Source organism: Rhinatrema bivittatum, chromosome 1 (genome assembly GCF_901001135.1).
Source record: "Rhinatrema bivittatum chromosome 1, aRhiBiv1.1, whole genome shotgun sequence".
Lineage (NCBI taxonomy): Eukaryota > Metazoa > Chordata > Amphibia > Gymnophiona > Rhinatrematidae > Rhinatrema > Rhinatrema bivittatum.
The window spans coordinates 430442724-430458830 of record NC_042615.1 but is presented as its reverse complement, the minus strand read 5'-3'; the positions used below and the strand labels follow the sequence as shown (position 1 = coordinate 430458830).

The 16107-nt window shown below is 43.7% G+C and overlaps 1 protein-coding gene across 1 annotated transcript in view; it reads left to right on the top strand.

Annotated features, from left to right (window-relative positions):
• The first annotated feature begins 1573 nt into the window (after positions 1-1573).
• The window catches only part of LOC115092874 (beta-1,4-galactosyltransferase 1-like), a 119712-nt gene continuing 105178 nt past the window's right edge, over positions 1574-16107 (top strand). The window contains exon 1 of the mRNA XM_029604272.1: positions 1574-2067. Within this exon, the coding sequence (XP_029460132.1) occupies positions 1845-2067 (223 nt within the window). The 5' untranslated portion in view covers positions 1574-1844. The remainder of the gene's footprint in view (positions 2068-16107) is intronic.

The window sequence follows — 16107 nt, the reverse complement described above, 5'->3', positions numbered from 1 at the left end:
AAATTTTCACCAAGGTGTACTGTGCTGTTCGTATGTCTCACTCTACACGAGAAACTGGCCCCTAAACCCTAAATCATCACCAACACCTCACCTCGAACAATTAGATGGCCCTCCTATAGAGATATAAATACTTCACTACTACAAAGTCCTTGTAGATAGTCAGTCTGTCTCCCTCCCTCCCCCCAGCACAAGATATGAAAAATAGGCATTATCATATCACACCTTTTCTTATCGCAGGCGTTATCAATGCGTTAATAACGCATTCTGATGAATCCAGAGGTTACTTAGAAAAGAAGGCTCCTTGGCTGCTCCAGGAAGGCTTACAGCAGGGGTCTGATCAGAGCTCAGCTGGGCTTCAGAGCCCTCCCCCTCCCAGAACTTCAGGAGCCTCAGCGATTAAGTTAAGAAAATAAAAAGGTAAGAGCTTGCTGCTCTATTAACTTATAAAACTAAAATAAAATTTTAAAAAAAGGCAATTGTTGGGAGAAGGATTGAAAGTAAATAACTAAATCAAAAGAGTTGAAATAAGACTCTCCCTTCAGCTCCAAGGAAAGGGCACAACAGAACTTAAAACTATAAAGCAAATAAGAAAGGAAATGTGCTTCTAAATCCCTGAAAAACTGTCCCTGCCTAACTAAAACTTCACCCTAAAACACACCACACACACACACACATATATATATATATATATATATATATATATATATATATATAAGTGAATGGGGGAAGGGAAGAGAGGCTACTATCAGTATACAAACAAATCAAAGCCTAAATAAATGAAATAAACTCTAAATAAAAGTGAGGACTGATGCCTCAACACAAGCTGAACTAAAATATGTCAAAATTATAAAACTAATTAAACAAAATACATGTAAAAAAGTTTGTAATCTCTGCTGCAGGAGCACGATGTGAACATAGGCTCCCTCCAGGAGGGAAAGCCAGAACTGGGTCAACCTGTCCTGCAAATCTAGAGCCAGTTGGCAACCCTGGCTGCAGTCTGGCTAGGATTTGCTGCCTTCCAGCTCTCATTCAGAAGAGAACAGACTTCTGCTACCTGTTTCAGACCCTTGCGGGCGATGGGGGTGGGTGGGGGGTTAAAAACTGCAAAAGTGCCTTGGGGCAGGAAAATCTGTTCCTGCACATCCCTAATTGTAAATGGTGTGTCATTGAGAGCATGGAGTTCCAATTGACTTAGAAGGTTCTATTGCTAAGAAATGAACTAAATCAGTTACTTAGAATTCCTATGTCCTTGAGGTGCCTGACAAGAAGATGATAATCAATTTTGTCAAATGCTGAACTCATATCCATACAAGGAAATCCTTCCCTTTAGCTACTTTTGATCTTATTTTATTTAGCAGAGCTGTCAGTGCAGATTCAGTGCTGCAGCCTCTTTAGAAACCTGATATTCTGCCTTCCACTTTTTTTTTTGTTTTCTTTTCTCTTGAAAACAAATCTTGAACCGCAGGTGTCAGATACTATCTCCCTTTAATCCTCCACTTACCTGTGCTTCACCCCTTCTCTTTCTTTTTCGGTAGGATTTATGTGCTTGTGGTGATGACTGATCTTGAAGTTTTTGCTCCCTGCGCTTGGCAGTAGAATCAAGGACCTGCCCCAAAACCACCTCCTGCGGTCACTGGGAGCTGAGCTGCAGCCTCTGTCCTCAAGCTCCTTTTCCTCGTTTCCTTTCCTTCAGGCCGTGCTATTATTCATGCTCTCTGACAGGGGGCTGTCGCGCTTGTCATCTTCTCGGATATTTACTTCTTTTTGAAGCACTTTCACAGGCAGAGATTGTCCAGGTCGGGGGAGGGGGTTGGAAAAAAACGAAGGAGCAGCTGGTGGCCGGCATGGGGGCGCTGCCAGGCGCCTCGCTGCAGAAGGTCTTCTGGCTGTTGGTGATCTTCTGTGTCCTGCACCTCGTTGTGGCCATGGTGTACTACATGGCCAGCAGAAACCTGGACATCTTCCAGTACTTCACCAAAAATAAGCAGAGCCAGCACGACTGGAAAAACGCCAGCACTACCCCGGCGGCAGAGCCGCATGTGTGCCCGGAGACCTCCCCGCTGCTGGGTAAGAGCCTGCTGTGCCCTCCCCCACCCCAAAGTCACCAGGAGGTGCAGCATCTATCGGTCGCTGCACCTTCCATGGGCTTTTTCTTCTACTCTCTTTCTGTTAGAGTTTAGACATTTTTATTATTGTTTCTTTGGATGATTTATTCAGTTTGCTTGAGGATCCTATATTTGGAAGGATGGTTTCATCATTGTAGTGCAAAATTCATGCACTTTAGTGGGACTTTGCAGTATTCTTCATGCCCACTCTCTATCAGGTAAATTTTAAAAGGAGCGTGCGTGCGCCCATAAATGTGCTTATTGAGCACGCAAACAAAAATACTCTTAATTTTATATCATGTGTGCAAATACACACATACCATTTAAAATATCCCTACTACACATATGTGTGCAGCTTTTACGCAGACAAGTGGGAGAGAAGGGGAGAGAGAAAGAGAGGGAGGGAGGGAGAGAGAAAATGACATTCTATATATTTCCCACTGTCAGGCCGATGCAATAAAATGTGCGGGAGAGCCAGCGCTCTGAGCTGAGCACCCGCTCTCCCGACGTGCGCCCAGGCACCTCTCCTGGGCACGAGATTTTGTATTCAAATTAGGCTGTCCCTAGCATCTCCTTATTAGCGGAAGCGGCGGCTGTCAGTGGGTCCGACAACCAATGCTTAATTTTACTGGCATCAGTTTTCGAACCCGCTGACAGCCACAGGTTCGGAAAACGGACACCGGTAAAATTGAGCATCCGTTTTTGAACCCTCTGACTGGCGGGCAGATTTTCTTTTTTTGTATTTTTGATGTCTCTGACTTAATGTTGCTATGATATTAAGTCAGAGGATGTACAGAAAAGCAGTTTTTTCTGCTTTTCTGTACAATTTTTCCTGTGCTTTCCTGGTGCTTTAAAGTTAACTCCTGCCCTTGGCCAGGTGTTAATTTCTGAGAATTAAATGTGTGGCTTGGCCGCACATTTTACTTTCAGTATTCTGGGGCTCATCAACATGCAGTTGAATGTGATGAGTGCTATTAGTTTCGGAGAGGGGGGGGGGGTTTGGCTGCGCGTTTTCCACACGCTATTACCCCTTACAGTATAAGGGGTAATAACAGCCTGTCTAAAGCATCCAGCCAAATGGAGGCACCATTCTGTATTGGCCTGTTTAAGAGGGGCACTTTCAATTCAGGGTGGACATTAGGGGTGGAGGCGGTGTTACAAGGGTCTACAGATCCTTGCACCCCTGGCAGACCAATGTAACACTGCCTCCCCCACCCCCCAAAATCCACCCTGAGTTGAAAGTGCCCCTCTTACAGTGGGAGATATATATAGAGTTTCAGATTGTCTCTTTAAGAGAGTCTCTCTCTTGGTCTCTCTCTCTTCCCTCCCCCTCCAGTGTTGAGGATCCCTCTGACCCAAAATCTGCAGACTTGTGCCCAATCAGGACCAGTAGTAAAGTTACACAGGTAAACACAGTACTGTTGTCATGTTCAGCCTTGCAAAATTCAGGGGTTATGTGCATACGTCACAGCCCAAATACACATATATGGGGCCATTTTCGCATTAGCAATGTTGTGCTTGTAAAATTGACCTGCATAAGTTCTAACCCCCTCCCCAGAGTTTTATAGGTCTTGAAAGTGAATTCACATTGCTTGTTTTTTGGGGGGGGGGGGGTTCTATGTGCAGCTTTCTTCCTTTTCATGTTTTGTTTGGGGTGGGATCTGTAAAGTTGCTGCTGTTCTTTTAAACTTGAAGAAGATGAGGGAAGCTCATCCAGACCCGAGTGCAGATTACACTCTCTTGTTGGCTGACCCCAGAAACTTGTAGGAGTCTTCCCGAGGCTGTGCCTGTGTGGTGGTTGGGAGCATTCTTGGAGTGTATAGGAAGATGTTGGAGAAAGGCAGCTGGCTCCTTTCTCTGAATGTAACCTCTGGCCAGAGGTATATGACCCCTTAGGTTCTGTCCCAAACTATGAGGTAGTAGTGGGGTCCCTAGCAAGAGGATAATTGCTCTCGTAGCACTAGCCCCTTCTCTGAAACATGTGGAACAAGAGGGACCATAGGGAACTGTTTAAACCCCTTCACAGGAAGAGCAAAACACAAATAGATATTTAAACAAAAAAAAGTAAAGAACATTTGTGAAAAATTGACAATATCCCAACCCTCTCCTGGGTCAGGTTTTCAGGATTGTCACAATGAATACACACGGGTCTCCAGTGTATGCAAATCTATCTCATGCATATTCAATGAATATCCTGATAACCTGATTTGTTAGGTGTGTCTCCAGGAGACTGTCCTAGATAAGAAATTTGATCACATCAAAGATATTCAGACAGGACTGCAAGTTGATTCTTTTCAATCCTGAAGAAAACACTACTACTACAAAATGTGTCCAATCAAATATAAGGTTTGGTGTTTATACATTTTTTGTAAGGTTTGACCAAAGGTTTCGCCCTCCGCCCTACCCAGGACAAATTCTATTTGTAGCTGTTAAAACACATAAGAACATAAGAACAAAGAACATAAGAAATTACCATGCTGGGTCAGACCAAGGATCCATCAAGCCCAGCATCCTGTTTCCAACAGAGGCCAAACCAGGCCACAGGAACCTGGCAATTATCCAAACACTAAGAAGATCCCATGCTGCTGATGCAATTAATAGCAGTGGCTATTCCCTAAGCCAACTTGATTAATAGTAGTTAATGGACTTCTCCTCCAAGAACTTATCCAAACCTTTTTTGAACCCAGCTAAACTAACTGCACTAACCACATCCCCTGGCAACAAATTCCAGAGCTTAATTGTGTGTTGAGTGAAAAAGAATTTTCTCTGATTAGTCTTAAATGTGCTACTTGCTAACTTCATGGAGTGCCCCCTAGTCCTTCTATTATTCGAAAGTGTAAATAACCGATTCACATCTACACATTCAAGACCTCTCATGATCTTAAAGACCTCTATCATATCCCCCCTCAGCCGTCTCTTCTCCAAGCTGAACAGCCCTAACCTCTTCAGTCTTTCCTCATAGGGGAGCTGTTCCATCCCCTTTATCATTTTGGTTGCTCTTCTCTGTACCTTCTCCACCGCAACTATATCTTTTTTGAGATGCAGCGACCAGAACTGTACACAGTATTCAAGGTGCAGTCTCACCATGGAGCGATACAGAGGCATTATGACATTTTCCTTTTTATTAACCATTCCCTTCCTAATAATTCCTAACATTCTGTTTGCTTTTTTGATTGCTGCAGCACACTGAGCCGACGGTTTTAAAGAATTGAAGTTCCCCTTATTCCTTGAACTTGAAGTTTTAAAGAACTTAAAACTTCAAGTTCAAGGAATAACTTGAACTTTAAAAATAATAACTTGAACTTTAAAAATTTAAAGTTTTAAAGAACTTGAAGTTCACTTTATTCCTTATCATGTAATCCATGTTTGATTCTCACGTTTGCCTTTTCGTAATTCCCCTTAATCCTCTCATGTAATTCCATGTTCAATTCAATTTTTTGTTCATTCTGTTTGCTGTAATTTCCTATTGTTGGTTCTCTGTAAACCGAAGCGATATGTACTTTACATGATCTTCGGTATAAAAAAGTCTTAAATAAATAAATAAAATAAAATTATCCACTATGATGCCTAGATCTTTTTCCTTGGTGGTAGCTCCTAATATGGAACCTAACATTGGTAACAACAGCAAGGGTTATTTTTCCCTATACGCAATACTTTGCACTTGTCCACATTAAATTTCATCTGCCATTTGGATGCCCAATCTTCCAGTCTTGCAAGGTCCTCCTATAATATATCACAATCCGCTTGTAATTTAACTACTCTGAATAATTTTGTATCCTCCACAAATTTGATAACCTCACTCGTCGTATTCCTTTACAGATCATTTATATATATATATATATATATATATATATATATATATATATTGAAAAGCACCGGTCCAAGTACAGATCCCTGAGGCACTCCACTGTTTACCCTTTTCCACTGAGAAAATTGACCATTTAATCCTACTCTCTGTTTCCTGTCTTTTAACCAGTTTGTAATCCACGAAAGGACATCGCCTCCTATCCTATGACTTTTCAGTTTTCTTAGAAGCCTCTCATGAGGGACTTTGTCAAACACCTTCTACACTACATCTACCGGTTCACCTTTATCCACATGTTTATTAACCCCTTCAAAAAAATGAAGCAGATTTGTTAGGCAAGACTTCCCTTGGGTAAATCCATGTTGACTGTGTTCCATTAAACCATGACTTTCTATATGCTCAAAGATTTTGATCTTGAGAATAGTTTCTACTATTTTTCCTGGCACTGAAGTCAGGCTCACTGATCTATAGTTACCCGGATCACCCTGGAGCCCTTTTAAAATATTGGGGTTACATTGGCCACCGTCCAGTCTTCAGGTACAATGGATGATTTTAATAATAGGTTACAAATTTTAACTAATAGATCAGAAATTTAATTTTTTAGTTCCTTCAGTACCCTAGGATGCATACCATCTGGTCCACGTGATTTGCTACTCTTTAGTTTGTCAATCTGGCCTACTACATCTTCTAGGTTCATAGTGCTTTGTTTCAGTTCGTCTGACTCATCACCCCTGAAAACCATCTCCGGAACTGGTATCTCCCCAACATCCTCATTAGTAAACACGGAAGCAAAGAATTCATTTAGTCTTTCTGCGATGGCCTTATCTTCCCTAAGAGCCCCTTTAACCTCTCGGTCATCTAATGGTCCAACCGACTCCCTCACAGGTTTCTTGCTTCAGATATATTTTAAAAAGTTTTTATTATGAGTTTTTGCCTCTATGGCCAACTTCACTTCAAGTTCTCTCTTCGCCTGTCTTATCAATGTTTTACACTTAACTTGACAATGCTTATGTTTTATCCTATTTTCTTCAGATGGATCCTTCTTCCAATTTTTGAAGGATGTTTTTTTGGCTAAAATAGCCTCTTTTACCTCACCTTTTAGCCATGATGGTAATCGTTTTGCCTTCCTTCCACCTTTCTTAATGCATGGAATACATATGGACTGCGCTTCTAGGATTGTATTTTTAAACAATGTTGAACACTTTTAACCTTTGCGGCTGCACCTTTCAGTTTTTTCTAACTATTTTCCTCATTTTATCAAAGTTTCCCTTTTGAAAATTTAGTATTAGAGCTGTAGATTTATTTATTGACCCCCTTCCAGTTATTAGTTTAAATTTGATCATGTTATGATCACTGTTGCCAAGTGGCCCCCACCACTGTTACCTCTCTCACCAAATTCTGCGTTCCACTAAGAATTAAATCTAAAATAGCTCCCTCTCTTGTTGGTTCCTGAACCAATTGCTCCATGAAGCAGTCGTTTATTACATCCGGGAACTTTGGGGCAGCTTTTTAAAATTATGCGTGGGGGGTACATTTGTGCGCGTTACCCAGCACGCACAAATGTACACCCGATTTTATAACATGCACGCGCTGCCGCGCGCATGTTATAAAATCCGGGGTCGGCGAGCACAAGGGAGTGCACACATGTGCACCTTGCGCGCGCCGAGCCCTAGGGGAGGCCCGATGGCTTTCCCTGTTCCCTCCAAGGCTGCTCTGAAATCAGAGAGGCCTTGGAGGGAACTTTGTTTTTGTTCCCCCCCCCCCCCACCTTTCCCTCCCTTCCCCTATCTAACCCACCCCCCAGCCCTACCTAAATCCCCCCTACTTTATTTTGTTGAGTTACACCTGCCGGCTGTCTGCCGGTGCGGCAGGCCCCAACACAGGTTGCTGGGCCGGGGCACTCAGCCACGCCCCCGGACTGCTGCCACTACCCCGGACTGTGGCCCCGCCCATGGCCCACCCATTTTTGCAAGTCCAGGGACATACACGCATCCCAGGGCTTGTGCGCGCCACCAAGCCTATGCAAAATAGGCTCGGTGCGCGCAGGTTTTTTTTTTAAGGGTTACGTGCATAACCCTTTTAAAATCCACCCCTTTATGTTTCTAGCAAGTCCTGATGTTACTATGATATTCAGCGTTTATATCAATCTCTTGGTGAATATCTTCGGTACACAATCCAAATGGTAGGACTCTGTACTGTTAATGATTTTCCTGTGTGGTAAAACTCAGATATTTGCACTGTATTTGGCATGTTGTGGCCATATCACTGCTCATTAAATCTATGCCTTAGCTAGTAAAGCTTTCCAAATAGTGATATCTATCTTTCTTGATTGTTAGTTTTAACATTTATCTATATTGGTAGTCTGAGTTTTTATTTTAAGCAGTAGAGTCATAAATGCTATATGTACTTTTTGCAATATGTTATGCTGAATTGCTTTGCATACTGGAATTAAAAAAGCCCTTTTATGTTGGTTTGCTACTGAAATTATCAATAAATCTGGACAGTGTATTGCTAGTTTCACACCTACTAGATATTTCAGTCTGATTTGATTTCAATGCATTTCCTTATAAAAACTTTATGTTGTGAGATTTTAGGAAGTAGTTTTCTAACAGCCTGCAGTACGCGCATAAGTTATACTAATTTTTCAACGTGAATACTTTCCCACTGAAAAAGTTTTCATCAGACCTACCCTGACACAATTATACCTGTTAACTTGTGTGCAGATTGTTTTTTCCATCTGGAAAATGCACACACATACTTTGAAAATGCCTGTTAAGTGCAAACCCCTCCCCAACCCTGCTCCCTGGAAAGTTTTGCTCACTGTAGGTAAACTTAGGTGAATTTAGGGTTTACATGCATACATTTATCTTCATATCAGATGGACAGTTTTATAACAGTCCACTATAAACGTTGAACACCTGATTACCACACGTTTAGAAATGGACACATTTTCAAGTTGATATTGCTAATAAAAAATTGAAAAAATAATAACCTGAAAAAAATGTACCTTGGGAAAAATTGTTGAGGGGAAGGGTTGATAGTTTCATGTACACTTTAACGCTGTTGCTACCACGGTAAACAGAGCTATATGATATTTTATAATCATAAACTAATCAACCTCCTTCTATCCTATAATTGTTTTTTTATTTTTTTCTAATTTCACTATGAGTTTTCTAAAAAAAATTGTTTTCTTATAAACATTCCAAAAAATCTGTATTGTGTACTAGTGCTACAAGGCACACAGGAGACAGCCTTTGCTTCGGCACATTAAGGAGATGGTTTTTATTGTGGCAATTCAAAAAGATAAGTAATATCCCCTGAGGAAGGGCTCAGTTTGAAACGAGGCCCCATCAGGAGGCCTATAAGTATTATGTATTGATGTCGGGATATGGTTCAATTGGAGTGTGTTTTCTGCACTGATTTAAATGTTTCAAACCTTGTAGCACTAGGACACAATATAGTTTTTTTGGAATGTTTATAAGAAAACAATTTTTTTAGAAAACATAGCAATATTTAAAAAATATTTTAAAACAATTATAGGATGGAAGGAGGTTGATTAGTTTATGATGATAAAATATCATAAATCTCTGTTTACTTTGATGGCAACAACGTTAAAAAATATATGAAACTATCAACCGTTCCCTCAACAATTTTTCCAAGGTACATTTTTTTCAAGTTATTATTTTTTCAAATTTTTATTAGCAATATCAACTTGAAAATGTGTCCATTTCTAAACGTGTGCTAATCAGGTGTTGAACGTTTATAGTGGACATTTAGATAAACACCTAGTTGGTGGTGATTTTGGTTAATCAGTTTTATAACAGGCCATTTCTGTGGGTAAACATTGTTTTACCTGCAGAATGTCTGAAATTCACACTATTGGTATATATATACTGTCACATCAATCACACATTGATAATACCACATAATTTCAATGAAGGTAATTCAAAATCAAAGTATTATATTAAAGCATTCAGATTAGAACAAGAATACCTCCTATTCTGTTACACTCACTGGCCGCGGACCTCCCGGCCGGCCCTCTAACCCTCCGACACCTCTCAGCATCCTCACTGATGCCTGGCTCCCTGCCCACAGTACCCAGCTCCCGCGGCAATCGTCATTGCCCCTATGCTGCCAGGCCCATCCCGGCTCCATCAGCACATGGGACGCTGCCGACTTCCTCCCTGATGAGGCCTTCTCCTACACGAGCGTGCGCGCCTCCAGTGGGGATTTAAAGGGCCCCGGTGGAAGACACCGCTGGCCCCTCGGATGACGTCAGGGCTCCTGCCCTATATAAGACGGTGATGGGCACCCAGCGGACAACTTGGCAACAGGTCTCTTCATTGTGGTTCCAGCATTCTTGTTTCAGCCTTCCTGATCCTGACTTCTTGACCCAGCCTTCCTGACCCAGCCTTCCTGTTCCAGCCTCCCACTCCTTCTCCTTCGGACCGGACCTCATCTTGCCTCTTGCCACCTGCCTCTAACCTTTGGACCAGACTTCGTCTTGCCTCTTGCCGCCTGCCTTTGACCTTTGGACCGGATCTCGCCTTGCTTCTTTCCGCCTGCCTCTGACTCCTAGATCGGACCTTGCCTCACCTCCATCTGCCCTCGCCCTCGTCCTCGCAGGGACCCACCTAAGTCCATCTGGCCCCAGCACCCAAGAGCTCAACCCATGGGGAAGATGGGCTGTTAGTGGCGAAGCTCCAGTTGGCCCCTGCTCCTCTCCAGCCTCGACTCCCAATGGTGGAAACCTGTGGGGTTTTCCCTCCTCAGGTAATGTAAATGCCTCCTCAGGCTAAGGGTCCACATTCAGTACCGGACTTGTAACAGATTGCCAAGTCCATGGACCCGGCAGAGGCCTCCGCCCTGCAGGCCATCCTGAGCCTGGCACAGAAGATACTCGAGCAGCAGAAGGTTTTCGAAACCCTTGCCTCGGCGGTGGAACGGCTCGGCGGTGGAACGGCTCGGCGCCTGTCTGGATTCCTCGGTTCCCTCAGTGCCAGGCTACACCTCTTCCACGCCAGTGTAATGGCCGGTTATACCCCTCCTCCATGCTTCTCCGGGGACCCTGTGCATTGTCAGGGCTTTTTGAATCAGTGCAACATGCACTTCTGCCTCCAGTCCGTACTCTTCCCCGACGACATCACCAAGACTATGTACATCCTCTCCCTCCTGGATGGCAAGGCCTTGGCCTGGGCCTCCCCATTGTGGGAGCGCGCAGACCCGATGTTGCAGGACCTGCCCAGCTTCCTGGTCCTCTTCCACACTGTCTTTGATGATCCTGGTAGGCAGGCCACATCTGGCTCGTCTCTCCTTCATCTACGCCAGGGATCCCGTTCCTTAGCAGACTACGTTATGGGTTTCGGACCTTGGCCACGGAGCTTCATTGGGGGTGAGGATTGTCTACGCTCCATCTTCCTCGATGGCCTGAATGCCCAAATAAAAGACGAGCTGACTGCCCACGAGTAGCCTGTCCCCCTCGACGCCTTCATAGACCTGGCTGGCCGCATAGACTGCGGCCTCCAGGAACAACAGTCTCCTAAGAGACATTCACCTATTCCTTAGCGCTCCCAGCATTCACCCTCTCCCAAGCAGAGCTCTGCCCTGACCAGGACCACTCCGGAGGAGTCCATGCAACTGGGCCGCAGCAAGCTGTCCCAGGAGAAATGCCTCCGATGCTGACGCTCTGGACTCTGCCTGTACTGTGGAGAGGCTGGGCATGTATTAGCTCAATGTCCAGTGCAGCCGGTAAACTCCCGGACCTAGGTCACAGTGGTGGATTGCCCCTAGGTCTGACACTCCCAGCTCCCCCACTCACACTGCCCGTGACCCTCCTGATGCACGACCAGGACTTTCATACCCTGGCCCTCGTAGATTCCAGAGCCGGCAGCAACTTCATCATGAGGCAGCTAGTAACGCACCTTCAGATACACACCTGCATCTCTCTGGTGCCGCTCATGCTCTCATCGATTCGAGGGGAACCCTTACTGAGCCAAGTCACCCATACCATCATTCCTGTAAGGCTCTGCACGGGGGACCTCCATGAGGAGAGCTTGACTTTCCATATCATCAACAAAGCCATTCATCCCTTAGCCCGCAGCCTCCCTTGGCTCCAACGGCACTCTCCCCAATTTGACTGGACGTCCCTTCAGCTCTCCCAATGGGGCCCATCCTGCCGCAATTCCTACCTGAAGCTGCTGGCTCACCAACACTGCCTTGCCACCATGTTCCTTCCTCCTGGGCTTTTGCACGGACATCTTTTTAAAGAAAGGCGCAGACACTCTGCCACCGCATTGCCAGTATGACTGCGCCATTAATCTTCTGCCTGGCACAGAACCTCCCTGGGGCCGGGTCTACCCCTTATCCATGTCTGAGACCAGAACCATATCAGAATACGTGCAAGAAAACCTGGCTAATGGCTTAATCCGCCGCTCAGCCTCCTCTGCGGGGGTGGGCTAATTTTTTGTGGCAAAAAAGATGGTACGCTTTGCCCATGTATCGACTACCAGGGGCTGAACACCATCACCCAAAAGGACCGCTACCAGTTGCCTTTCATCGTGGAACTCTTTGACCGTCTGCAGGGGACCCACATTTTTTCCAAGTTGGGCCTTCAGGAGGCATACAACCTGATCCACATCTGGGAAGGCGAAAAATGGAAGACGGCCTTCAATACCCGAGATGGCCATTACAAGTACCTAGTCATGCCCTTTGGGCTCTATAATGTGCCGGCCGTCTTCCAGAACATGATGAACTAGGTGTTTCGAGACATGCTCTATGAATGTGTGCTCGTCTACCTCGACGATATTTTGGTTTTCTCCCAGGACCTCGAGACCCATCATCAGGATGTCACCCGCGTGCGCCAACACCTCCGGGACCATCAATTATTTGCCAAGCTGGAGAAGTGCTCCTTCAAAAAGGAAAGCCTGCCCTTCCTGGGTTATATCATCTCTAGACAGGGGTTCCAGATGGACCCTGAAAAACTCACAAGCATCCAAAATTGGCCATAGCCGGTCAGCCTGAAGGCCCTACAAAAATTTCTCAGCTTCGCCAATTACTACCACAGCTTCATCCACAACTACGCTAGCCTGAGCATGCCCCTCAAGGCCCTGACCCGCAAGGGGGCGAACCCGCCGAACCCCAAGCATTGGCCGGCCAAAGCGCAAGCAGCTTTCCAATGCTTAATGGCTGTGCTCCTCTGCAAACCCTTGCCTCCGGCACCTGTACCCTCAATGACCCTTTGTTGTGGAGGTAAATGCCAGCTTAAGGGGGTAGCATCAACGCTGGATTTCAGCTCTTCACTTTTGCTGCGGATACTACTATCAACAGGCTCCTAGCTTCAGCGCAGGAGTTTCAATAAGGAAAACGCTGCTCTTAATTACCTATTGGCTTTTCACCTGCTCTTTCCCCTAAGCAGTGTGGGCTAGTCCCGCCCCACCTCAATCGTCACCTGGAGGCATCGGCTTAAGGGGGTAGCAGCGACACTGGAGCCACCGCATGCTGGAGCGTCGTGCGCCGAAGGAGCGCAACAAAGGGGCACGCCCCTTTGTTCTCCCCTTCGTGCACACCTTTCAATATTTATGTTATACTAAACTCTATTTTTTCTTTATTACAGATTTAAGTTTTATATAACAAGAACCATGAATATCCCAATAATTACTGGAAATGGAAGATATGGACCATTGCAACCTACTCACTGGTCAGTAGGAAAACGTCACCTAGTCTCGATACCCCTAACCAAAGTCTCAGTTGATCCATCTATACTAATCCTGATTTCCTTTACTATTCTCTTCATCAACGCTCAATCCATCAGAAAGAAAACCCCTATCATCCATGATTTAATCTTGGACACACTTCCAGATATTATTCTCATAACAGAAACATGGCTGTATGACCACGACACAGTGATTCTAAATAACCTATGTCCCGAAGGATATACACCCATTTCACAACTGCGCCTTAACCGCAGAGGCGGAGGACTATTAGCCATTGTTAAATCTGCTTTGCCACCTTGCAAAAAAACTATTCCAAAAAATGAGACTCCAATTGAAATCCTACTAATTTCCACCAATATTCTTAATGTATGCTTAATATATAGTCCTCCTGGTATTCTCACAACTCAATTATCCTCTTTTCTAGAAACAATTGTTACCTTACCATCTGATCTCACAAACACAGTAATAGCTAGTGATTTCAATGTTCATTTCAATTATCAACCAACACCACCAACAGTGACAAATTTAATAGATGCATTATCAGGCCTTAATGTGACAACGTTAATAAAAGAACCCACACATAAACTAGGAAACACTCTAGACCAATTTTTTAATAACCATTCACTTTTTGACCTATTTACAGAAATTTCACTTGTTCCGTGGTCTGACCATTTTTTAATAAAAATCATAGGAAAAAATAAAATTACTAAAAATAATAACACTGATATAATACAAAACAACATCAGCATTTTAAAACGAAAGAAAGTTGACATAGACACATTTATTGAATCAATAATTCCTGCAATAAATCAAAATCCATATGCTGAAATCTCAGAAATGCTAACTTATTGGGACAATACTATAACACAGACTTTAGATAATATAGTGCCTTTAAAAACCTATAAAAAGTCTAAAAAAAATCACATCTCTGTGGTACAATGACACTTTAAGATCACATAAACGTAAACTCCGAAACCTAGAAGGTCGATAGCGAAAAAAATCCTCTACCAGCACAAAAACAGGCATATTATACATTCCTACAGCAATATAAAAAGGAAATTATAAAAGCCAAAAGAACATACTATGCTACAACAATTAAAGCCACCAATGGAAATCCAAAAGTATTATTTAATATAGTAAGAAATTTAACAATGACAACACACAACTCATTACAAATTATGACTGATGAGCTATGTAGTAACATAGCAAGACATTTCGCAAATAAAATAGACAATATATCAGCAGAATTCTCAACGCTACCTATACCAGTATCAACACTGCCCTCCACCATTTGCTCTTTGACTTCAGTACAATAGATAGTAATACCATAATCAAAATATTAACAAAATCAAAACCATCAAATAGTCTTTTCAACTCGTGTCCTGGATACTTGTTGGAAAATGTCAAAGACATTATCGCTCAGTCTATTTCTGATATTGTAAATGCATCTCTAGTCCAAGGCGTTTTTCCAGCATCACTCAAAAAAAACCTCCATCTTACCAATTTTGAAGGACAAAAATCATGATCCACTAGATGTTTCAACTACAGACCCATTGCTTCACTACCTTCAATATAAAAAATCATTGAATCAGTCATTTTTCGTCAACTCTCCGAATACATAGAAGATAATATTTACTTCATGTAAATCAACACGGTTTCCCAAAAGGACACAGTACAGAATCTCTCCTGATCTCTTCTTTCGATACAATTATTAGAGTTTTTATTCAAATACAGACTATATCATGGTATTTCTTGACATATCAGCGGCTTTTGACACTTTGAATCATGATATCCTACTGCTTAACCGTGAACAAATAGGAATCAGTGGTACAGTAAAAAACAATGGTTCAGTTATTTTATTTCAGATAGTTCACAAAGAATTACTGTTAGTAACTGAAAATCAGAATGGTACACCACTAAGGGCCTCATTTTCCAATAACGCATTAGGGGGCGTTACCAATGCAAATGAGGCTTCTTTCGTGCAGTGGGGAAACATTGCGTGCGGCGATGTTTTCGCCATTCGCGAAAACATTAGCACCGCACGCAGGCCACGATAGTTTCGGGGAGGGAGAGAGAGAGAGAGAGAGAGAGAACCTTACTATAGTGCCTATGCCCTAGACAGGTATTTCAATCCCTATGGGAGGGCCACCTACTAACTCGGGGTGGGGATTAGGCATGAGCGTCGGGGGTTGGGGGCCACTTTCGCATTCCACATGAGACGTACGGACAGAACAGTGGTGTCTAGTGCAGATTTGCTGGCCGTCGGAGTGAGGACGCTCACTCCAAGAAGTGGTTTGGGCAACGTTCTCTCCACCTAGCTTGATGGAACAACAAGGGCCCCCAACCCCCGACGCTCATGCCTAATCCCCACCCCGAGTTAGTAGGTGGCCCTCCCATAGGGATTGAAAATACCTGTCTAGGGCATAGGCACTATAGTAAGTCTCTCTCTCTCTCTCTCTCTCTCTCTCTCTCTCTCTCTCTCTCT